Below are 24958 nucleotides of genomic sequence, written 5' to 3'. Positions count from 1 at the left end.
TACACATGGAAGAACCCTGGAGACACTAAAAGGTATCAGATAGATTATATAATGGTAAGACAGAGATTTAGGAACCAGGTATTAAATTGTAAGACATTTCCACGGGCAGATGTGGACTCTGACCGCAATCTATTGGTTATGAACTGTAGATTAACACTGAAGAAACTGCAGAAAGGTGGGAATTTAAGGAGATGGGACTTGGGCAAACTGATAAAACCAGAGGTTGTACAGAGCTTAAGGGGAGCATAAGGGAACAATTGACACGAATGGGGGAAAGAAGAACAGTAGAAGAAGAGTGGGTAGCTCTGAGGGATGAAGTAGTGGAGGCAGCAGAGGATCAAGTAGGTAAAAAGACGAGGGCTAGTAGAAATCCATAGATAACAGAAGAAATATTGAATTTAATTGATGAAAGGAGAAAATACAAAAATGCAGTAAATGGAGCACACAAAAAGGAATACAAACGTCTCAAAAATGAGACCGACAGGAAGTGCAAAATGGTTAAGCAGGGATGGTTAGAGGACAAGTGTAAGGATATAGAGGCTTATCTCACTAGGGGTAAGATAGATACTGCCTACAGGAAAATTAAAGAGACCTTTGGAGAAAAGAGAACCACTTGTATGAATATGAAGAGCTCAGATGGAAAACCAGTTCTAACCATAGAAGGGAAAGCAGAAAGGTGGAAGGAGTATATAGAGGGTCTATACAAGGGCGATGTACTTGAGGACAGTATTCTGGAAATGGAAGAGGATGTAGATGAAGATGAAATGGGAGATATGATATTGCGTGAAGAGTTTGACAGAGCACTGAATGACCTGAGTCGAAAAAGGCCCCGGGAGTAGACGGCCTTGGGAGAGCCAGTCCTGACAAAACTCTACCATCTGATGAGCAAGAAGTACGAGACAGGCTAAAAGCCCTCAGACTTCCAGATGTTCTATAATAATTCCAATCCCAAAGAAAGAAGTTGTTGACAGATGTGAATATTACTGAATTATCAGTTTAATAAGTCACAGCTGCAAAATACTATGTGTTTCTTATTGTTATTACTTTATCTAAAGGCTATACCTATTCTACTAATATATAGATTAGTTTGTGTGCTGTTTGTCCCTTATTTGATCTGTGTGCATATGAAATGAACATGCTTAAAAATATCTTGTGTTATGATGCAAAATTAGTTTCCTTAAACCAGTGAGAAAATTACTGTAAATGTCTCATTTTGAAAGTGGGTTTCGAAGAAATGTATGAAATTAGTTGGCGACGAGCTACCAAACTGTGCACTGCCATGTAATAGTTGCATATTGTGCTGGTTCCGAGAGAGGCTTTTTCTGCTACTTTCTAATGCCTCGGATGGATGGATAACTAGCCGGAAAGATTCTGGAATTGGTATTCATCCTCGTCACCAAGAAGGGCCAAAGTCCAGCAATTCTGTCTGCAATTCCACCTACCAACATTGAGTTGCCACCACACTGCGCAATCACTGTAAAGGAGTACTATAACAATGTACAGTGAAGGTTCAGCTTATTGGGCGATTTAGTGTGCACAAATATAAGGTAACTTATAACTGAATTTAAGTGCCTACCTTGATTTTTTCCTATCACAGCACCTCTCAGGTTCCTCTCCATTTGAATTATGATTACCGATTGTCCTATTTTGTGGAAAAAAATGAAAGCCTCGAAGTTAGACAGTTAATTACATAATGTTACTTGATTTTTCATGAGAAGGGCATATACAGATTTACTGTTTATTTAGTGAAATTGTGGGAGGCAGTATATGTAGTTTAGTGAAGTTTCAAAGTCACATATTTAATCATTTACCTGAAAGTAAAATATGCTGTTCCTTTTATAAATTAAAGTTCTTAAAATTGAGGCTTATAAAGTTTTGCTTAGTAAATGATCGCATTGCCGCCAGTTGTAAATCGCAGAAGGTGAGTCAGTATCTTGCAAATTTGTCAACATTGTGTCTCACTGTAGTAAATGTCGTGAATCTCATTTATGGAAGGTTATATACTCGGTTGCTAAGTGTTTGTCTCTCTTGAGTATTGGAAGTGCATATTAGTAGTTTAACAGGATGCACAGTTTGTCTATTGTGTTAATGCTAGGTAACAAGTAATGGGAAGACCACTATCTATGAAAACATTAATTTCTTTATTCAAAAGACAGTGAGAAGTAACCTGTTGATGAATTCCATATAACCTTCATTCTTAATAGGAAAGTATTTAGTTGCGAGAGACTTACCCTGTGATCAGTTCATAATTTTGCAGTGAACTACATTTATAATTTTATGTCAGCTAGGAAAATGGTTGAACAATAATACTGAACCTATGTCCAATTAATAATTCTGCAGTGAATATTAATAGTAACGTTATAAATACCATTCAGTTTGAATAAGCCCTGGAAGTAATAGTATGTTTCGTTATCTGTTATATTTTTGCAAAAAGTTTGTGCTGCTCAAGCTGTTTGTTCCAACCTTAACGCTAACATATGCAGGTGTCAGAGCTCATTGCACTCGCGTGTGGACAAGTCTAAGTTGTGTTTGTCCGTTAAAGTTACGCAAAATTACTTTCTTAAACGAGTACGTTAATCTTTCTCTGGCCTAATTAGGCTGGCAACCGTTTTCCTTAGTGTTTAAACAGTATAGCTAGGCAAAAATATTGTATGTTACTGTTCGAATATTTACGTAACTTTGACTTTGGTTACCGATAAGCCACCTCCGTTAGGTGCAACACGGTCAACATAACAAAATTCCTCTCAGAGGGTAACACTGCTCTGTTGCTTTATACCATAATTGCTTTAACAAAATAGTTTTATTTCACGACCTGCCTTCAACTTTAAGGTTATGGTACAGCAGTAGCAGACGGTAGTGTTATAATGTTACACAGCAGTTTATCCCTTAACTCTTACGATGCGTTTAATGTCATATGGCCGGCCGCGGTGGTCTAGCGGTTCAGGCGCTCAGTCCGGAACCGCGCGACTTCTACGGTTGCAGGTTCGAATCCTGCCTCGGGAATGGATGTGTGTGATGTCCTTAAGTTAGTTAGGTTTAAGTAGTTCTAAGTTCTAGGGGACTGATGACCACAGATGTTAAGTCCCATAGTGCTCAGAGCAATTTTTGAATCTCATATGCACATCCCCATGGTCAATGTAGTCGACCCTTTAATGCTGCCTAATAACTGCAGATGATATTTAATATTGCCAGTGACTGCACAGCTAATTTAACTCTTCTCTTACATTCCTTTTATAACAGTTAAGGCAGTCATTTTCTGCAGTAATGGCGAGCTTTTTGTAGGTAGCTCACAATAAGGGAGATTATGTGAAGGATCAAGCAGAGTAATAAATTCGTTCAGTGCTGAAAACTGCCCTTGAAAGCAGGTAAAGAATGCAGAATTCGCTTGGTCCCAACTCCCCTCGACGGACGACTGAGGGGCAGTTATCTGCGTAAAACACAGTCCTGCTTGAGGCACTGGGAGGATTGCTTTCAGGAAAGATTGAAACCTAAGCCAGCTCCATCTTTCAGGAAGGTAGACCGTTAGTACAACCGTTTGTCTCAGGAGACGTGCTAAGCAGGAATGTTAGTTCAAAACACTTGTAACCAATTTTCTGACTGGGGAGCACGCCCCTTCTTGTGTGTACCTACGTGTAAGTCTATCAATTCGTCAGCTTCAGAATCCTGTCGTGGACTGGGAGTAGTTTTCTGTCTTCCTTCCAAAACCTTGGAATTATTGATTAATGATAATAAAATCTGCTGGAGCACGAGTTTGTTTAACTTATGTACAGAACCATTACTGAACGGAACTCGCAGGGTCCGCTGCAATTTGATAGCGATTTTCCTACACTTGCACAAACCGGCAAGTTACAGGTAGTTAAAATAGATCACTCTGATTGCTAGCAGAATGAAATGGAAATACTTGTGGAGAAGTGAGAAGAAAATACCTGTTGCCAGGTAACACTTGCACCCATGTGGATGTTTCCATCGTAGTTCCGAGTGCAGAGGCCAAGCCAGACTCAACTGTTACCACTGCTGCCTGCTGCATTCATGCTGTATGAGACTGGTAAGAATGAATTTTCAATTGAATCACCAATTTGATTGTAGCTAACTCCCATGAGGGCCTAGCTGCATAATTTTAACATTCTCGGCCATACAGTTGCTTGTGTCACGCACTTTAATGATTCTGCTGATGTTCGTTCTTATTTTTTCGGTTTCTTACTTTTAACCACATTCCATTCTTGCAGTATCCACTACTTATTCCCGTGATTATACATTTACTGTGCTCACTCACATGACACAAATATAGATTTCAAGAATACAATCCTTCTTTATTTCATTAAATGTTCACTTGGTTATCTCAGGGAAATATATGTTGATGCTTCATGATAATAAACTTTGAGTCTTACAGTGACTGCTCTGTCCTTTACTGATAAAAATTCCCCTCTCAGTAATATATGCATGTGGTGTGAGGTATCTATAGAATCACAACTGTATTTTCTATTTACTTCTTTTATTAAATGAAATATATTTCTATTTGCCTAAGATATAATATAAAATATGTTATCTGGCTTTAAAATGTAAAATCATAAAAATGATACCAGTTAAAATGTAGCGGAATAGAGTGAAAAACGACCATCTTTGTCAAGTTAATGTTCGTGGTTTTATTGACATCCTTCACTTGTCACTTTCCTCTTCTTCTATTGCTGCAAATAATTGTCTATTTTGCACCAGTGATGAGTTTTTATTATTATTTGTGAACGTCAATCTGTCTGTTATATTATTAACAATTTAACAAGTGGAAAAGTGGGTGACTGTTGTATAAACTTCAGTACACGCAGTTAAGTTTTGATACATTGCTGGGGTCTTAACTAATGCACAACCCAGTTATATTATTTTACCCGTATTTTCAGAAAATAAGGATATTTAATTAGTGTAATTTTATTCATTTTCTCTGTGGGGCAAGCGTTGGTTGGTGGGAGTATATATTTCGTTTATCACTCAAAAATATACAAAGGAAACCTATGTTATGTACACATATAACGATAAAGCTGTCATCAACCTGAAAAGTGGTTCGAACTCCACAGTAATTTTCTAGCCATTGTGCCGTTGCTTTCTGTGACTTCTCAAAGCATTTATCCAGTCTGTTGTGAGCGGCCCTGCAGTTTAACAGCGAATACGAGTCTAATTCGACTTCGCATTACTAACATTAACAAATCATTGTCGAACGTGAAAGAACAGTTACGTGCAAAAAAAGTCTTTCGACCACTCCCGGGTTGGTACTTGGACCGTCGTGATTTGTAATCTGACACTTACCCATTGTACCGCGGAGAAAACTGGAAATCATAACATTTACACATTTATTAGTTATTGAAACACAGCGTCGCACATTAATAAAGTTAAACCTTTTGTAAGTTTTTCAAAATGAAATATTGAAGGTATTTTATGATGAGACTGAAGCACTTCACTGCAGACACTTGATAGTAGAACGTCTGCTTTGAGAGGATAAGTTGGAGATAGGACGTTAAGCTTAGGGTCGCAATCGTGAGGGAACAGGAGAATTTGAGCTTGACAAGCCGTAACATTTTGCTATATACCACTGTGGTAGGCACATAGGCTTTTCTGTTCTTATCCAATTACAGATACGATTTCCATCAGTTGTGATGGCACCTACTGTTTTTAATAATTTATTAGCCTGAAAGGTTCAAAATTCTTCGTTACGTGATGAAGCAGTAATTCTATTGAGGTTGTGTGAATGCGACTAATGATCGACTATTCACATTTTGGATGTTGTCTAGAAAGGGGCCTTACTTTACGGTATTTCAACCTTTCCTTACTTAACTGAATTTGCTTTGGAGTTAATAATCTCTGCACAGAATGTTTCAGAATAAAACACATTCCTTTTTTTTTTCGTTGGCTTTTCAGGATTTCTTCGTTATATTTGCCCGTTGTCTCTCTGCAGTTGGAAAGCTCTACACATCTATGTACATATTTTCTACATTTAGCAGTTACATAGCATTTGCTGCAGCAGTCGACGTAGATATTTGCGTGATGCCCTCACTAGTTCACCTAAGCGTTTAGGACTGCTGTGGCAATGGTGCTGCGTTACATAAGCTGGAAGAGATGACAAAACTATCTTAACTGCGTGTCGACACCTCTCTCATCTTTTCTTCTCCCATTGCCAGGCGCCGACGGAAGGTCGTATTGGCAGTTGGTTCCCCTTGTTCGTAGCAGATTGTCAAATGAGTTACAACAAAGAGCGGGAAACTGTCACGACACGACCCACCATTCGAAATGACTAATCTTTCCCAGACGTATATTTGTTACATCTCTCAGTTTCTGACGGTTGCTATAGCTGTTGGTATTGTTGTTGCCAATACACAGACGGTTAATCCTGATGTCCTATACTGCTCGACTGGAGACAGATCTGGTGATCGACCAGCGAAAGCAACATGTCGACATTTTGTAGGGCACTTTGGGTTACAACAGCGGTATGTGGCAAAGCATATCGTGTTGGATAACACAGGCCGGAATGCTCTACACGACTGGCGAACAGTATTGCAGTCAAGGTTCAAGGGATGACTACAAGAGTGTTGGTGCTCTCATACGAAATCTCACCCCAGACCGCAAATCGCAGAAGGAACATCCAGCTTTTCGTACCCCTACTACACTGTCTCATTTTTACTGGTTGTAGAGCTGATAAATGTCTCTTGACTAACATCAACTCACCTCCCTCAATCTCAACGGTAACTATCACTCACAAAATTCTCAGTGTGTATTTAAACAAACATGATTTGCATTCTCCTAGTGGCACTACTGGGTTGATTCTGCTTTTTTCCGTCTGTGTGTGCGGAATAAAAGTACCTATTGCCCATGTGATCCGTCTCTGTGACAAATCTTCCAATTTCATGACGGAGAGATTCAACAAAAGATATAGGACATTAATACACCAGAAAATGTGTTTGTGGTACTACACAAATGGACATAGAAGAATGGTAACTGTTCGCTGCGCTGAGAGAATTAATTTTTGAGCGTGTGGAAACATCTAAACATATTGCGTGAATGCGCGATCGAGGACACGAGCGTGCGACGTCGCTTCGAAGCGATGCTATAATCTGAAAAGCTGCAACATATATTTAACTTATTAAAAACTTTATTTCAGTGGTCGTTTAACCATTTCTGTCCTCGTTCCTATAAAATTTTGTGGTCTGTTGCCTCTATGTTGTCATAGGGTATGCTAAAAACAATGCTATGTCACCTAAACCGTCGAGGACCATTGCCTAGGAATTACTTCCGTATTGTCTCGAGTACTTGAATTGCCTATCCGAATTCCCTGTTTGAGTTATTGAGTGAAGGAAGCTTCAGCTTTCATTCAAGTGTTGTAGAGTGAATTTTGTGTTTTGAGAAAAACTATCGAAACATTTTGAAGTTCTTGGGGAGCTTTAGAAGCTTTGAGCGAAGCGAACACCCAGCTTCAGATCCGAGGAGCATTGTACCTGCAAGAGGTATGAGCTATTCGCGTCTCTGTCAATTATTTATTCACCCTTCCGAATCATTTGTAGTTAGAAATTCGTAGAAGCTTTTAATTGCCTGTGTACTTAGTGGAGAAATACTAGCAGGTTGAAGCATGTGTTAGAGGGTGATGTGATTACAGAACCTGATGTTACTAACAGTATCGTACGTGAAACACAATTTTGTTTCAATTTTTGAATGAGATTCAAATATTAAGTGCTTGCATTTTTAAGACTGATTTCTACACTTTATATTTGGCGTCGTTCATGCGCTTTCAATTTGTGTTCTCAAACTAATTTCTTAGTTCCTCAATGGCAAACGTGTCAAGCACATTGGCCTTTTCAACCCGTTTGCTTTGACCCATGACATCCCATGTGACGTCATGACTTTATGTTGAATTGGATGTAAGCGGGCTGTTATTAAAAGTTAGGCTGTGGTTGTGTTACTTACCAGTGTAATCTGTGATGTCTGTAAACTATGCTGTTATTCCAAATACGTCTTGACATACGAGGGTTTGGTTTGGGTGGAACCTGAGACCACAGATTAAACTGCCTTGGAGAAAACAGTAAAGAATATATTTTTATTCTGTTTTCTGATAAATATTTGTTTGTTTCTTTCCGCATGTCGCACGATTTTCCAAGATAAAGGTCGGCAGGAGTTCAGATAAATTTTTGTGAGTGAAACGATTAGCGATTATGATTATCATTTGATTCTTATAGTTATTTAGCTCTCTATTTAATGTAGGAAGTTCGTCGAGAGTGAGGTTACTCCTAACGAAATTGCATTGCTGGTGGTAATGTTATTGATAATTTTTTAATTTACAAATATTTGGTGGTTTTTCGAATGTGACTTTTTGAGACGCTGTGCTTATGAAATCCTGTTCATAAGAGGCTCAATTTGTTTTTACTGGTCGCTCACTCTCACGCTGCATAATTGGTTGTTTTGTGGTTTGTAGTATTTGTTTAGCTGAATTGGATGGAGGATTTGGTATTTATTGGTGAATTATTTGTTTTCGGATTTTGAGCTGATTATTTCCGTTTGTTGTGTGATTCCAGTTTTTTGTACTTCTTTTCTTTCGGTTTATTCAAAAGGAATTTGTGTATATAATTTTTCGATTAAGTTGATGTTATGTGGATGTTGGTTTGTATCTCTGTCCTCGGTTTAGGAGTAGAGTTCACAAGAAATGTGATAACAACTGGTTTATCACGGAAAAGTTCTTATGCGATATTTTTCGATTATGTCGTTTTGTGAAGCTGAGTGTAATATCGTTGTCTTCCTTTGAGCTACAGGTCAAGCGAAGAATTCGATTCCAGTTCTGCCATTTTGCAGTTTTTTTCTGCTTATGTTAGAGACATTTGTATGGGCTCTGTTATCACTGTCTGTTAAAGCTATATAGGTACAGCGTACGCTGCGATTAGGCTTGTTTTTTTATGTTTCCTTTTCCTTCATTCCGGAAGAAGGTGTGTGTGTGTGTGCTATTTTCCAGTCATGTTGTTTTCTGGAGGTGTCCAGTACCACTGTCTTAATTTCATCTGTATTGCTCAAGCGAATTATTCGAATCCAATTTTGTGTTTACTATATATTTTCGTTCGGTTTATTGTAGAGAAGTTCTTAAATGTTTTTACGTTTAGCAGCCTTTTTAGTATGTCCCCATCCACAACTCTCCCATTCCTGCGATTTTCCCGATAATATCATTTCATACCATTGATATCTTTGGTGTGACGTCATAAGCGCGTGACTGCGTGTGAGATCGCTCTCTAAGTTTTCATCTATTTTTAGGTTTCAGATATATATTTTCACTGTTTTTGTGATAATATTTACTATATAAGTGACTTATTAGTGGTTTCTTCATTCACCTCTGCATTTCTTGTGTTATGGCCTGCTATTTGTGAGGGTTTCGTATCGAGCAACTTAACCTCTTACCCGTGTTTACATTCCGCGCTGACCAGTTGCAGCTGTAGCGGCGCATCGAAAGCTAAGTATTAATTAATTGTTTGTGTATAGTAGTTTATTTAGGAACTTTAGTAGTCTTCAACCGGTGTTCTTGGTGTTTTCCGGTGAAATAACTTCAGAAGAAATTTTTGCGAACTGCTTTCAGTTTCGTTACTGTCATTAGACGTTTGATTTTCTTTCTATGTTAGTATTTTGTTATATTCTCACTTGTTGTTGATTAATACTGTCAATAATAGTAGTTACTTCCCTTGTAGAGCAAGTTTGTGATAATTGTAGTCAGTTTTTAACATCTTCTTATTGTAGTAGCGGAACTTAGATAAAGTTGTTTTCTTGTTTCAATAATTGTAAAATTTTACCATGAGTGAGAAGTGTGGGCTTTGCCGTAGGTTCGTGAGTAGTGGATTGCGGTGTGAGACTTGTTCGAAGTATTTTCACTGGGGGGAATGCAGTGGGGAAGCCAGTGGGCATTCTGGTGAGATCCTCTCCTGGAACTGCAGGTTATGTTGCAAGAGTAAGTTGATAGAGGAGCAGGAGCGTAAGATCTGTGCCCTTGAGGTGCAGTTGAAAAACGCACAGGAGGAGCTAGACAGGATGAGGAGGGAGAAGGGGGTTGGGGAATGGGAGCTGGCTGTTGGCAAGAGATCTGCTAGGAGAAGGAGATTTTCAGATAGTTTTATTATTGGTGTTCGTAATAGATATGACCAACTGTCAGAGTCTAGTGGAGAGGAATCTCTAGTAGCTGCAGATGTAGGAAGTATGCAGCAGGCCTCAGCAGTTACGGTGGCTAGGACAGTTGCAAAGTCTAAGAGAAAGAAGAAGGTTCTGCTGTTAGGTAGTTCTCATGGTAGAGGTGTAGGCCAGCAGTTGCAGGAAGTTTTGGGGAGTGAGTACCAGGTCACCAGCATTGTGAAGCCTAATGCAGGATTGGCTCAGGTGAGTTTTAACATAGGGGGGTTATGTAGGGATTTTACTAAAGAGGATCAGGTAGTGATTGTGGGTGGGGCTGGTAATAGTATTGATAGGGATGGGGAGTATGACATAGATGGTGACCTGGAAAAGATAGCCACTCAGACTGGCAACACGAATGTGCATTTCGTGGAACTGTTTCAGCATCACGATCGGCCTCATCTTAATACAGCCGTCAGGCGTAATAACATGAGACTTGGGGGTGCGCTGATGACAGAAGGCATGAGTCACATCTCAGTGGTGTCGGTGGAGTCTATCAGTAGGATGGGTTTCACTAGACATGGCCTGCACCTCAACAGGTATGGGAAGGGGAGGTTGGCAAAACTTATAGGTGACAGCATAGGTGGGGGTGGTGGGATCACTCATGGGAAAATTCCGGTAGTTGTGGGTGTTAGAGCTGTACCTTTTTTAGATTGAAGTCAGCTGATAGGTATTCCTGCTTAAGGGAAGTCTCTCTAACAGAGAAACCACTTTCTACAAAGCTTGGGTATCCGATTAATGAGGGAATTAGTATATTTCATCAAAATATACAAGGTATTAGAGATAAAGTTAGTGAACTGCTTATAGATGTTGACTCTGAAATTATTGGTATATCTGAACACTTCTTAAATATGGAGATAATTCAGAGGCTTCCTTTACCAGGATACAGGTTGGCTGGTAGCTTTTCGAGGAGCTCTTTGCGGTGTGGGGGAGTAGCCATGTATGTGAAAAACGGTATCCCATTTGAGTCAATTGATGTTTCAAAGTACTGCACTGAAAAGGTGTTTGAATGTTGTGCAGGTGTGGTTAAATTTAGTGGAGCTAGACTTCTTACTGTTGTTATTTATAGATCCCCAGACTCCGATTTCACAACATTTTTGCTAAAGCTAGAGGTGGTTCTTGGTTCACTTTATGGGAAATACAAAAAGTTAGTTATATGTGGTGGCTTCAATATTAATTGTATAAGTGATTGTGCAAGGAAAAGGATGCTGGTAGGCCTCCTTAATTCATATAATCTTATGCAAACCGTATTCTTTCCAACGAGAGTGCAAGGAAACAGTAAAACAACCATAGACAATATTTTTGTTCATTCGTCATTATTAGAAGGGCATTCTGTTAGCAAAAAGGTGAATGGCCTTTCAGATCATGATGCACAAATTTTAAGTCTAAAAGATTTTTGTGCTGCAACACATGTTAAATATAGTTACCAACTTTTTAGGAAAGCTGATCCAGTTGCTGTACAGACTTTTGTACACCTTATCAAGGAACAAGAGTGGCAAGATGTTTATAGTGCTGATACAGTAGACGATAAATATAATGCCCTCCTCAAGACTTTTCTCGTGCTCTTTGAAAGTTGCTTTCCGTTAGAACGTTCAAAGCAGGGTACTAGCACAAACAGGCAGCCTGGGTGGCTGACTAAAGGGATAAGAATATCTTGTAGAACAAAGTGGCAATTATATCAAAACGTTAGAAACAGTCAAAATCTAAATGCAGCAGCCCATTACAAACAGTATTGTAAGGTGCTTAAAAAAGTTATTAGGAAGGCAAAAAGTATGTGGTATGCAGATAGAATAGCTAAGTCTCAGGATAAAATTAAAACCATATGGTCAGTCGTAAAGGAAGTGGCTGGTCTGCAGAGACAAGTCGAGAATATAGAATCAGTGCGTAGTGGGGATGTCCGTGTTACTGATAAGTCGCATATATGTACAGTACTTAATAATCACTTTCTGAATATAGCAGGTGAACTAAATAGAAACCTAGTCCCAACAGGGAATCATATAGCGCTCTTAGAAGAAAGTGTTCCGAGACTGTTACCTGAAATGCTCCTCCATGATACTGACAAGAGGGAGATTGAGTTAATAATTAAATCACTAAAGACCAAGAACTCTCATGGATATGACGGGGTATCTAGCAGAATACTGAAGTATTGTTCCAAGTATGTTAGCTCAGTACTTAGCCATATCTGTAACTTTTCCTTTAGGAGTGGTCGGTTTCCTGACCGATTAAAGTACTCGGTAGTGAAGCCACTTTATAAAAAGGGAGACAGGGATAATGTTGACAATTATAGACCTATTTCTATGCCATCGGTGTTTGCTAAAGTTATCGAGAGGGTTGTATATACAAGGTTACTGCAGCATTTAAATTCACATAATTTGCTGTCAAATGTACGGTTTGGTTTTAGAAATGGCTTAACAACTGAAAATGCTATAGTCTCTTTTCTCTGTGAGGTTTTGGACGGATTAAATAAAAGGTTGCGAACGTTAGGTGTTTTCTTTGATTTAACGAAGGCTTTTGACTGTGTTGACCACAAAATATTACTGCAGAAGTTGGAACATTATGGAGTAAGGGGAGTAGCTTACAATTGGTTCGCCTCCTACTTTAAGAACAGAAAGCAGAAGGTAATCCTCCACAATATTGAGAGTGGTAATGATGTTCAGTCCCAATGGGGCACTGTTAAATGGGGCGTTCCCCAAGGGTCGGTGCTGGGGCCACTGCTGTTTCTTATTTATGTAAATTATATGCCTTCTAGTATTACAGGTGATTCAAAAATATTTCTGTTTGCTGATGACACCACCTTGGTAGTGAAGGATCTTGTGTGTAATATTGAAACATTATCAAATAATGTAGTTCATGATATAAGTTCGTGACTTGTGGAAAATAATTTGATGCTAAATCACAGTAAGACTCAGTTTTTACAGTTTCTAACCCACAATTCAACAAGAACTGACATTTTAATCAGACAGAATGGGCATGTTATAAGCGAGACGGAACAGTTCAAGTTCCTAGGCGTACGGATAGATAGTAAGCTGTTGTGGAAAGCCCATGTTCAGGATCTTGTTCAGAAACTGAATGCCGCTTTATTTACCATTAGAACAGTATCTGAAATAAGTGACATTTCAACACGAAAAGTAGTATACTTCGCATATTTTCATACGCTTATGTCATATGGTATTATTTTTTGTGGTAATTCTTCTGATTCAAAAAGGGTATTTTTGGCTCAAAAACGGGCTGTTCGAGCTATGTATGGTGTAAGTTCGAAAACCTCTTGTCGACCCCTATTCAATAGTCTGGGAATTTTGACATTGCCCTCACAGTATGTATTTTCTTTAATGTCGTTTGTTGTTAACAATGTTAGCTTATTCCCAAGAGTTAGCAGCTTTCACTCAGTTAATACTAGGCAGAAATCAAATCTGCATGTGGAATGCACTTCCTTGACTCTTGTGCAGAAAGGAGTGCAGTATTCTGCTGCATCCATTTTCAATAAGCTACCACAAGAACTCAAAAATCTTAGCAGTAGCCCAAACACTTTTAAGTCTAAACTGAAGAGTTTCCTCATGGCTCACTCCTTCTATTCTGTCGAGGAGCTCCTGGAAGAGCTAAAAAATTAAGCAAATTCCAGTGTTACACTCTTGATTTTCTTTATTTAAACTAACGACTTGTCGCCTGAATATGTTTCTGATATTTCATTTTATCTGTTTCTATAATCGTGTTATAATTTCATGTATTGACTCGTTCCATGACCATGGAGACTTATTCTAAATGTGGTTCCACGGAACAATAAACAAATAAATAAATAAATAAATAAATATGGTGATTCAAATAGTTCCCATGGTTTTTTGTTTGTTAAGATGTGCATCCGATAATTTCATTTCATATAGTGATTCAAATAGTTCCGAAGGTCTTTTATTTGTTAAGACTTGCGTTATACAATACACAACGGTATATTTTAACAGAAACGATCGATTTCGTTCAGGGACCAGACAATCATCATGTCCATAAGCCGTCTCAGGTATCCGTCTGAGTAAATGGAATCACAGTTTCAGATGTTAATTCTTCCGTCATTGATACTAGCTCTGCATTCATAACATTGCGTCCATTTAACCTTGACAATGTTTTTCCCCAATATTCCACATATATAGATAATATCAATGATGGAGCTCGGTACATCTGCTAACAGCTGTTCTAATTAAACAAACGCATAGAACAGATGGTTTTTGGACCCAATGATTTCCTGGTTCTAGACCGAAATCGATCTTCTGTTATAAAATATGCCGTTACGGCTATGTGCTGCATATGGCAGTTCTTAACATTCATTAAAGGTGTACAGCACCACCTACACAAAATGTTTTATGTTTGTTTTTGATTGTAATGGTCTATATTGCTGTCGCCGTCTTGAAGAATGTCATCGGGCTCTTATTAAATGGTATCTGTGGTTATCGTTGCATCTCGTCTAAACTATCCACTTTACTCCAAATATGTGTCGTGGGTCAGAGCAGACGGATAGAGTTGTGGCATGCTCTATTCCTTTCAGTTGCTGAGATTCACAACGACAACGATGTTAGCGATATTTCTCGCTTGTCAATTACACATACATAGTGTCTGTAGTCATAACAGGGTCATGCTGCTGGAATTTCCTTCCGTCTGTTGAAACGAATACATTTGGAAACTGATGCCAACTGTATGGTGTCATACTGAGCTGACCTTCCACCGTAACAAAGGAGTATAACTCTCTTATTGGTTAAAGAAATTGAATTAAGAACCTGGAGTATTTTTAATTGTTAAATTATTTGTGGATTTATTAGTTATTAGGGCGTTTCCATCCTTTAGACACTGCTGTATATCTTTCAATAGCAAGGCATGATTATTTCGTATGACATATATTTAAATTACTAAAAATTTTACTGCAGCCCTTGTTTACCTATTGATATCGTCGTTCCTATAAAATAATGTGCTCTGTATTTACTGGGATTGCTATTAGTGGGGTAGCTATTTAATGTTGATCACAGGGTATGCTAGCAGCAAATGCTATGTCACCTAAACCGTCGAGGACCGTTGCCTAGCAATTACTTCCGTATTCTCTCGAGTACTAGAAGTGCCTATACGAATTCGTTCTGTGAGTTATTCAGTAAAAGGAACTTCAGCTTTGATTCCAGTGTTTGTTTCAAGAACAACTAAGCACACTTTTTCAAGTTATTGCGGAGCTTTAGAAGCTTTGAAGTAAGCTGACGCCCAGCTTCAGAGTCGCGGAGCATTGTAACCGCGTGAGGTATGAGCCATTCACTTAAATGTAACCTATTTATTTACCATACAAAGCCATCTGCAGTTAGAATATCGCATAAGCATTTAAATGACTGCGAATTTGGTGGAGAAACACAGGCAAGTTGAAGTCTTACGACGGACCGTGTTATGATTTCGGAACACGTAATTAGTACAGCGTAACACGTGAAAGATTACTTTGTCTTAATTTTTCATACAGGTTCATAAATTAGGTGCCTGACTTGTAAAGACGAACCACTTTACTGAGTTTCTGACGAAGTTCACTTATGTATGTTATACCTTCACAGATGAATCACTTAGTTTCACAATGATACGTGTCACCAAGTTCCATGCTTCTCATTTGTACATACATGTTTGTTGTGATCATTGCACAGTCGTGCCGCTGGAACTTTCTTCCGTCTGTGAAGAAGAAGACGCTTTGGAAACTGATGGCAGCTGTGTAGAATAATATTTAGTCGAGCTGGCTCTGTAACAAAAGAGTTTTCGTCTCCTGTTGCTTCAGGAAATTGAATTAATATCTTGGAATGTAGTTAGCTGTTAAATCCATTGGGAGTTGATTAACTATTCAGGTTTTTTCATTAGATACTGCTGGATACCTCCCAGTCGCAAAATACCACTATTTTTTGGCACATACAATGATTTATTTAAAAATTTTCACCACTGCTCGTTTACCCATTCCTATCGACGTTGCTAAACAGTGTAGAGGATTGCAGCTACTGGCTTTGCTGTTTAAGGTTATTCACGTGATACGATAACACCGATGCTATTGTTTCCTAAACCGTAGAGAGACGTTGCCTAGCAATTACATGCGTATTCATCCGAGCACTTGAAATAACGATAAGAATTCGTCGTGTGAGTTATTGAATTAAAAAGACTCCAGTTTTGTTTCATATATCGTATTGTTTCATTTTGTGTTTCGAGTTCAAATAACGAAACATTTTAAAGTCGTTGAGCATTTCTAGAAGCCTTGAACGAACCGAACGCCCAGCTTCAGAAGCGAGGTGTCATGTATCCGGGAGAGGTATGAACTACTGACTTAAATGTCTTCTGTTTACTTACCGTACAGAATCAGATGCAGTTTCAATATCGCATAAGCTTATAAATGACTGGATGTGTAGCGGCGAAGTACTTCAACACTGAAATGTTACGACGTAGTGTGGTGTGATTTTGCGGTATGTAAAATGGAAAAAGAAACAGTTCTATTCGCATTCCAGTTCATTGTTTCAATACGTCATACAGCGAGAAAGGTTACGAGAGAACGTAACTTATAGGGACAGATCTCTTTACAGAGGTTTTCACACTTTTAGTTGCTGGAATCGTCTATTCTTTAAATTATTATTTAATTTCACAACGAGAGCGACGTCACCTATCTGTCACCAAATCTGTTATATTCTACCTTCTTTGAAGAAAAAGGCAACACGTAATCAAGTTCAAGCTGCGTGCAATCATAATGAGTTGACATGGCACCATATCAAAGGTATCTTCTCTTTTTGTTATTCAATGAAATTAAATTAATACTTTCGAACATCGTTGAATCTTAATTCCGTTGGGAGTTTATAAGGAGTATTGGCGTTTCCTGAATTCAAATCTCGCTGGTTAAATTTGAAATATGGTTGTTACGTCGTACGTGTTGTTGAAGAGTTCACATGGCGCTGAAGAGTGATTCTAGGTTTAGTGTTGAAATTAGGTTGTTGATGACTTTGCCAATAAAAAGAAAAGGCGCAGCCCGGTGAGAATACACTGACTCAGACTTCTAAAAATCGTAATCTTCTCAGACACTGCGGAGGTATTTGGGATTTAAACCACCACACTGTTGCATACGTTGTTTATTAATAACTTCATATTACCAACAAGATGTTTCCTTAAGTACTCACTAATTAAATTACCGATCCTGCCTCACGATGCCATATCGTACTAACGGCTGGTAGTAACCAAATCACGGCCTATTGTCTATCCAAATGGAAGTTTAAATAACTATTCTTGGTGGATACCTGAAACTAGTGTAGCGATGCACTGTTTAACGAAATCGTCGAAATGAATGGAATTGATTTGAAATTTCGTTAAAGAAGAATAATAAATTTTATCTTTTGCTTTTAAGTTAATTTTCTTTCGTGCGAACTTTGTTGTAGAACCACTCTCTTATTTTCGTGTGGTAATAAAAATTTTTACTTTCTTAAGAATTACGTACATTTAAAGAAAAAATAATATTTACGTGATCTCATATGAACTGGTTAAGAAATATTAGGTTGAGAATTGAGTCCTTTAAATCATTCGGCCTTGGCATACACTTTTTTGTTAAATATTTTTACTGAATTTTATCCCGGCACTAGCCATAGAACACAAGATTATCTCTACCAGCAGAAAATGTTTTAATTATTGCCAAGCCGACATTTATCACTGATCAAACCTACTTCACTATGCATTTGAGTTATTTTAAAGAACCAATCTGTTTAAATTTCAATGTTAACTAACATTAACTATCTGCCTACGAATGCACAAACGTATAATTAATTCAAATTTTATCAGCCACAGGATCACTGAAAAAGAAGAACAATTTCTTAATTCACTATTGATTTTTATGCATCTGTTCCCGATTTACGGGTTTGATAATTTTTTAAATATGCCGCCGCTGCTATTGTTGGTCGCGGCACAGCCCAGCAACACGGCTAAAAATGCTGAAAAATTCTTAAAGAAATTTTATAGATGACGTGGGCAAGCTAATTTACATAAATAATTCACACATTTGATAAATTCTGATATATTTAGATCAAACAGTAGTACAACTCACATTAATTCGTAACGCATCGTCTAATGGCGGCTAAGTTCAGACAGAGACAAAAGAAGTCTACACATTCGTAAAAAACTCTTTCACAGTGTCCTACCGCAATGACTTCTGAACAGAGAAGACCAAAGAATACATAATGCATTGTGCTTAAATAGTATTGCTGACTATTAACATTTCTTTGCAAATTGACGATATTATTCTCTTCTGACAACATTTTATATCTCTGCTATTGCAAATACTGACACATTTTACAATCACATAATAAATACAGAAAAATTCCTATCCTAAATACAGAGAAATATTACAACAAAAAATATAAGGAGAATAGCAAATGTCTTTTACACCACATTCAGTAATATTTTTGTTCAATAATTACGATATATACAACTTGCCCAGAGCGGCGTATATGGTACAAATAAACTCTTGTTCTTTAATAACATGAGTTTGCCAGGGAACGTTATATTGCCCCCTGGCAGCATTTGGCAAAGAGTTTTTACATTTTGACACAATGGTGCCAGTAACGTTCTTTACACTTCTGTATTATTTACGGAATGGCTCTTTACTTAGTCTCAGGGTTATATAAGTTCATGGCTCCCCCATTTGGGCGTAGGCAAACAGGAAACCTGGGCAAAACTGTGCCGGAGCCCAGCCATCCCAGTTGGTTCATGGTCAATATTGTCTCTTTAACAGTTATTCATTTGAATTAAATTAGCAGTTCGTCACAATCGGTTACACAATTACACAATATCACAGTCACATACAGTTCGACGGAAGTTTTTTGTGTGTGATACTATTATTCTTGTGATACACTACAAGGTCACTTGTCCTAGGATATATCACATACGGACATACATAGTAAATGTTCAATGTTTATCGAAATGAAGTCATTGACATGTTATTCAGTTCATGTGAACATTTCAAAAAAAGTCAATAATGCTGTATTTGGTGAGCGGTGCGGAGTGATTGTTGAGCGGCGCTCGGCGCGGCGCGCTGACTCCGTGTAGGTCACCGCCCCCGGCGTTGACAGCTACGGCGCGGAGGGGCGTGGCTGTCTGTCTGGTCTGCTACGGGCTGCTGCGGCCGCTGCATAGCTGATGTAGCCGGATGCGCGTTGGATATCAGCTCGCCCGTGCGACGTCTTCTTGCAGTGCTCCACGAAACATGCAACAAGTTCACAAACAGTGTACTATCCTTATAGGCATTTTTCCTGCTGTGGGAAAGAAGCACACAGTCAGTGGCAGTTATTACTCAGTAGGCCTTCACTAGTCTGGTTTGCACAATGTTTCGTTGTCACAGTAACACGTTTTATGGCCATACAATATTCTTCACCATGTCATGACTTGTCATTAGTCACACGCAAGTTTTCACCTTAGGACAAAATGTATCTCTGTAGTCAATGCGCTTTCCTAGCGTCCTTTGACACACAAAAAGTTAAAGTTTGACACTAGCTTGATCCACCGTCCGTTATCGGTTCACTGTTCGTGTCGTGCTAGTTCCTTGTCCACTTGCACACACGGCGATGATACAGTTTTTTTTTATTACTTATACTCAACTATTCCGTGACGTTTTGCTGCAGGTTTAACAGTCACTGTCTGTCTCTGCCGCACAATACTGCACTTTTGTTTAAGTTCCTTTATTTTTATTTACAATGTCCGCTGTGCAATTTTTTTTTTTTTTTGTAATAGCACATTCGTAACTCTTTACCAAGGTGTGATATTTGCGTACATGGTAACAAATATTCAAAATTTGGTATTAGTTTGCCCAAAAGTCATCTATATTCGTGTTCGAGTAGATTTTATTTGTGCATTCCAGCCGGATTCAGGCATATTGTTCAATAACTCCTTTGAACTCATGTCACACTTTACTATCAACGTCCTACGTAACTACAGTGTAGTCTCTGTAGGCAAAAAGTGACTTGGACTGTATCTGGCTAGCTCTTTTTTACTGTTTGAATCTGCACATGCTTCAATTGAAGCTTCCTTGTGCGTAACCTTGCATTACATAAATTTGCAACAAGTTTGCCTCCCGTGGTGCCCTCGGGTCACTACTGGGTGCATTATTTTCTCTAATAACATTGGTGAGATAATAAAGTTCTCAGGGCCTCATATTATTGATATTATTCTGGGTTCGAATCTGTCAATCTGACAACTACACATATATACATACATATACATAATAGAAAAGATTGTGCCAAGAAATATTTCAAATTTGGGCACATAGAAAATTATGTAGTACACTAACTAATCATTACTAAAATGTTCTTTTTGATTGAACTCTGTCACAGCTTAACACTATAAATAATTGCACTAATCAGATTATCTGTGCAAACATTTAGAGCATGTTCTAGATAACACAAATTAAAAGAGTACATAACACAAATATCCATACACATGAGAAAGTCAATCATATTCTTATAACTAAACACTTCTACACTAGTACATTATCTCTAAAGATCACACATCATTAATGTTCATTATTTACAAAAGAATGGTGTCCACATAGGTTTATTAGTCTTTTACTGTAGGAATGCTTTTACATCCTTACGCAGATACAGTCCCCGTACTCTCCCTGAGTGGTGATCTGCTAAGAGATAGCTACACTCATGTGGCACACTTACTACTCTAAAAGGTCCATTGTACACTAATTGCCACTTGCTATTCTGTTTCAAGGATGCCGAGGACTTAGGATGATTGCGTAAGAGTACCAAGTCCCCAACACTAAATTTTTTGTTATTCGTCACATGTCGATTATATTTTTCTTTCCTTTTCTGAGCGCACCTGGTAAGGTTGCACCCTGCTTTTCTTATCTTGTGTGCTTATATGCAATGTATAACCTGAACAATTTATTTAACTCTCCAAATGTTCGTAAAAAAAACTTTTTCCTTCTTGGGCCAAGGAATGGAGTATGAGGCTCGACAGTAAGTTTTGTGAGGCTTCACCTCGATATTGTACTGATATCCCTTAACAATTCCTGGTCGTTCTGAAAATACGTCTGCATAATTAGATAATAACTGTACCAAATCCTGCTGTTGCATAGAGTTCAAATTTTCGGACTGTGATACTTTGTTCACAAGTGCGTCCACATTTGCTTTTAATTGATCACCTTGTACGTCAGGATAATAGAGATTCTGTCCTAGACAATGATTGTCTAAATGTAGTATCGACTGATTCCTACACTTTATGTTAATAGCATTACAATTAGGTACAGGTACCTCTTCAGATCTGAGCATGGACAATTCTATTCTCCTACCAGCATTCATCAAACTTAATTTTCCCCGAGAAAGGTCGATTATTGCGTCCCTTTCTCTTAAAAAATCTACCCCCAAAATGCAGGCTACCTTTAAACCCTTTACTACCAGCAATGAGCACGCTATGGCTTCATCCCCTAAATACATCTCTACCCGCACTTGGAGTTTAATTATTTGTCGCTGTGCACTTATGGCTCCAGTGACTTTACAATTATTCACGGGAAAAGTCAGCATACGCCTTTCCTTCCCCAGTACTTTGAATAAGTCCATACTCATAACACTGACAGTAGCACCTGTATCTACGACCGCTTGCACATCAATATTGTTAATTTTGATCTCTATTATCGCTTGTACTTTGTCTTTGTGCTCCTTTATGCACGTGGATGGTTCAGTTATTAATTCATCTCCCATCTGTACCCCGTCATTATACCTAAGGATACGGATTTTGTTCGGTGTTTTGTTCTGTGTCGGGCTGCTCTCACTCCAAACCTCAGCCGACGATGGAGAGCGTATCTCGGCTGCATCTAGTTTGTTGAATTATTGCTAGTGGATGGGCGTGGCTGCTCTGTGTCACTGACCTCCACTATGTGCACGTTGAGTTGCGTCGGCCGCCACGGTTGCGCAATTGGCGCATTTTGTGGTGGCGGTCGGTTATTGTCATATCTATCACTGTTTTGCCGGTCCGGACTGGGCCTCTGGTTCTGCGGCCAAGTTCGGTTTGCATCATTATAAGTATTAGTGTTGCTCGGCCCCCTGGCATTTTTCCATCTACTATTGCTTGGTGGGCCTGTTTCATACCGGTCATCGAACCTCCTTTTCCGGTCATTATTCACCGGCGGACTATTGCCGTTCTGGTCTCTACCTCTATTTCCGTTTTGTGCATACTCTTGTCTCCTATTATTACCTCCGCCGTTTCCATTACTTGGTGGAGGCGTGTTATTTCTACCATTTCTATAACCATTTCCGTTACTTCTAGCCTGTTCAGAGGCTGCCCTAACGTCCTCCTGAATCAGGTCAATTGAGTCCAGAACAGACAAGAAATGTTCCATATCATTTTCAGGCACGTGTATAAGTTTTTCCTTTACATGTATCGGCAAGTGTGATTTCAAAAGTCTGATCAAATCCCGGGATGAAATCTGTTCGTCCCAGTAACGGGTCTTATTAATGTACTTCTCGAAATATTTTCGCAAATTGCCTAGTCGTGGAGAATACGGCTCTGGATTATATACCTCCTTCCGTAATCTCTCCTGGAAACATGTTGACCAGTATTTGGCCAAGAATGCCTTCTCAAATTGCTCATATGTATCGCAACTATCAGCTGCTTCGGTTGCCCATAATGCAGCATCTCCTTGTATGTAAGACATAACGAACTGTATTTTCTGGGTATGACTCCAAACGCTAGGCAAAATGTTTCTAAATCCCTTGATAAACACTACAGGGTGAACAGATTTCTTCTCCGTTGTAAAGATCTGAAACTGTCGGTTCCTAATCAAGCTTTCTTCAATCACTACTTTGGAATGACATTTATTTGTTTCGCTTACATTGGTTGCCTGTTCTGTCTCGCAGTCGCAATTTTTTACTGCAGTATTTATATGCCTATCATTGTTGGACCTGGCTGGCGTGACATACGCCTGTGCCTCGTCATGCCGCAAGCTAAGCTCCATTTCGGCAAGACGACGGTCCACACTCCGCTGCCACAGCGGAATGTCTTTGTGCACTATCTTTTTTAGATCCTGCACATCCGCACTTAAGCCCACATCTCTGGCCTCAATTGCGGCGTGCACTTTCTGATCTATTTCTTTTATGACTTCATATTCTACTTTGTGCACTTGTTCGATCACTTTGCCCTCAATTACTTGAGTTGTGTCAATTTCCAATTGCTCGAATCTGTTAGTCAGGACACTAATTTCCTCTACGATATTGGCGTTAGCCACTTGAACACTATCTACTCTTTCGCTTAATTCTTGCACCGTTTTGGGTATGGTTTCATATTTTTGTTTCAAACTAACAATCTCACTTTGCATAACTTCTAAAGTTTGCATCAACTGCAAGTCCCTCTCATGCAGGCGTCGGTCACGCTCTGCTTGTTTAGCATCACGTTCTCTATCGCGCTCTGCTTGTATGGCATCACGTTCTTTATCGCGCTCTGCTTGTTTAGCATCACGTTCCTTATCGCGTTCTGCTTGCATACATGCAAATTCAGCTACCAATCTCTGGTCACGCTCTGCTTGTTCAGCATCACGTTCTCTATCGCGCTCTGCTTGTTTAGCATCACGTTCTCTATCACGCTCTGCTTGCACACGTACAAATTCAGCTTGGAAATTGAGCATGCGCTCGAACATAACTCTTAATGATTGCACTTCTGACACCTCACCACTCTCTGGTCCGTGTCCAGTGCTTGCGGATGGCACAGTATTTCCGCTATCAACTGAATCACTGGGTGGCAATGGCAACATTTCTTGCCCTTCTGCCCCCAGATTTTCACATTGTACTTCCTGAACTACGTCACTAACATTACTTTGTGTCCCACTTTCTAACTCAGTATCACTACTTACTGACTGTTGCTCATTATCCATGTTGATATCTTTCTGACTACGCAATCTAACCATAGTAAACAAAAGAAATAAAATCTGAACTAAATATCCTAACACTCAGGTTTCACTGACATAATCACACAAGAAATGGACATTAACTAATACACACTTACTATATACTACAATGACTAACTACCTAAATGTCCTGTTATTTTAAAACAAAGTACTAACAACAAGCACACCACTAATGATCCGAGAACACTGCACTGAGGCTGCTTTACTACCCACAGGACAACTACACTGTAGCTTTACCTTTTGGTGATCTATCTTAGGTGCAGCTGCCCCCTGATATTGTGGTAGGTAATTAATTTTTCGAAATATTGAGCTCTCTTCTTCAGCTTGCCTCTGGGTACATAGTGTTCTCATGCAAAAAATCATACACAGGTATTACCACACAATATTGGTTATGCAATACATACAACATAGAAAAATTATTAAATATTCTGCAACAAAGTTCGACTATATTAATTCCCTAGTTATCTCACGGGTATTTAGTGGCCACTGCATATTTGGGCCCCACGTTGGGCGCCAATTTAACGAAATCGTCGAAATGAATGGAATTGATTTGAAATTTCGTTAAAGAAGAATAATAAATTTTATCTTTTGCTTTTAAGTTAATTTTCTTTCGTGCGAACTTTGTTGTAGAACCACTCTCTTATTTTCGTGTGGTAATAAAAATTTTTACTTTCTTAAGAATTACGTGCATTTAAAGAAAAAATAATATTTACGTGATCTCATATGAACTGGTTAAGAATATTAGGTTGAGAATTGAGTCCTTTAAATCATTCGGCCTTGGCATACACTTTCCAGATGCAGTGGGTTTTTTGTTAAATATTTTTACTGAATTTTATCCCGGCACTAGCCATAGAACACAAGATTATCTCT

General features: G+C 38.8%; 1 protein-coding gene across 1 annotated transcript in view; it reads right to left on the bottom strand.

Annotated features, from left to right (window-relative positions):
• The window catches only part of LOC124798091 (E3 ubiquitin-protein ligase BRE1A-like), a 162537-nt gene extending 138482 nt beyond the window's left edge, over positions 1–24055 (bottom strand). The window contains exon 1 of the mRNA XM_047261334.1: positions 23109–24055. Coding sequence (XP_047117290.1) covers positions 23109–24055 — 947 coding nt within the window. The remainder of the gene's footprint in view (positions 1–23108) is intronic.
• Positions 24056–24958: the final 903 nt, after the last annotated feature.

The sequence above is a fragment of the Schistocerca piceifrons genome, chromosome 5, assembly GCF_021461385.2.
Source record: "Schistocerca piceifrons isolate TAMUIC-IGC-003096 chromosome 5, iqSchPice1.1, whole genome shotgun sequence".
In the NCBI taxonomy this organism is placed as follows: Eukaryota; Metazoa; Arthropoda; class Insecta; order Orthoptera; family Acrididae; genus Schistocerca; species Schistocerca piceifrons.
This window is presented reverse-complemented; position numbering and strand designations above follow the sequence as displayed.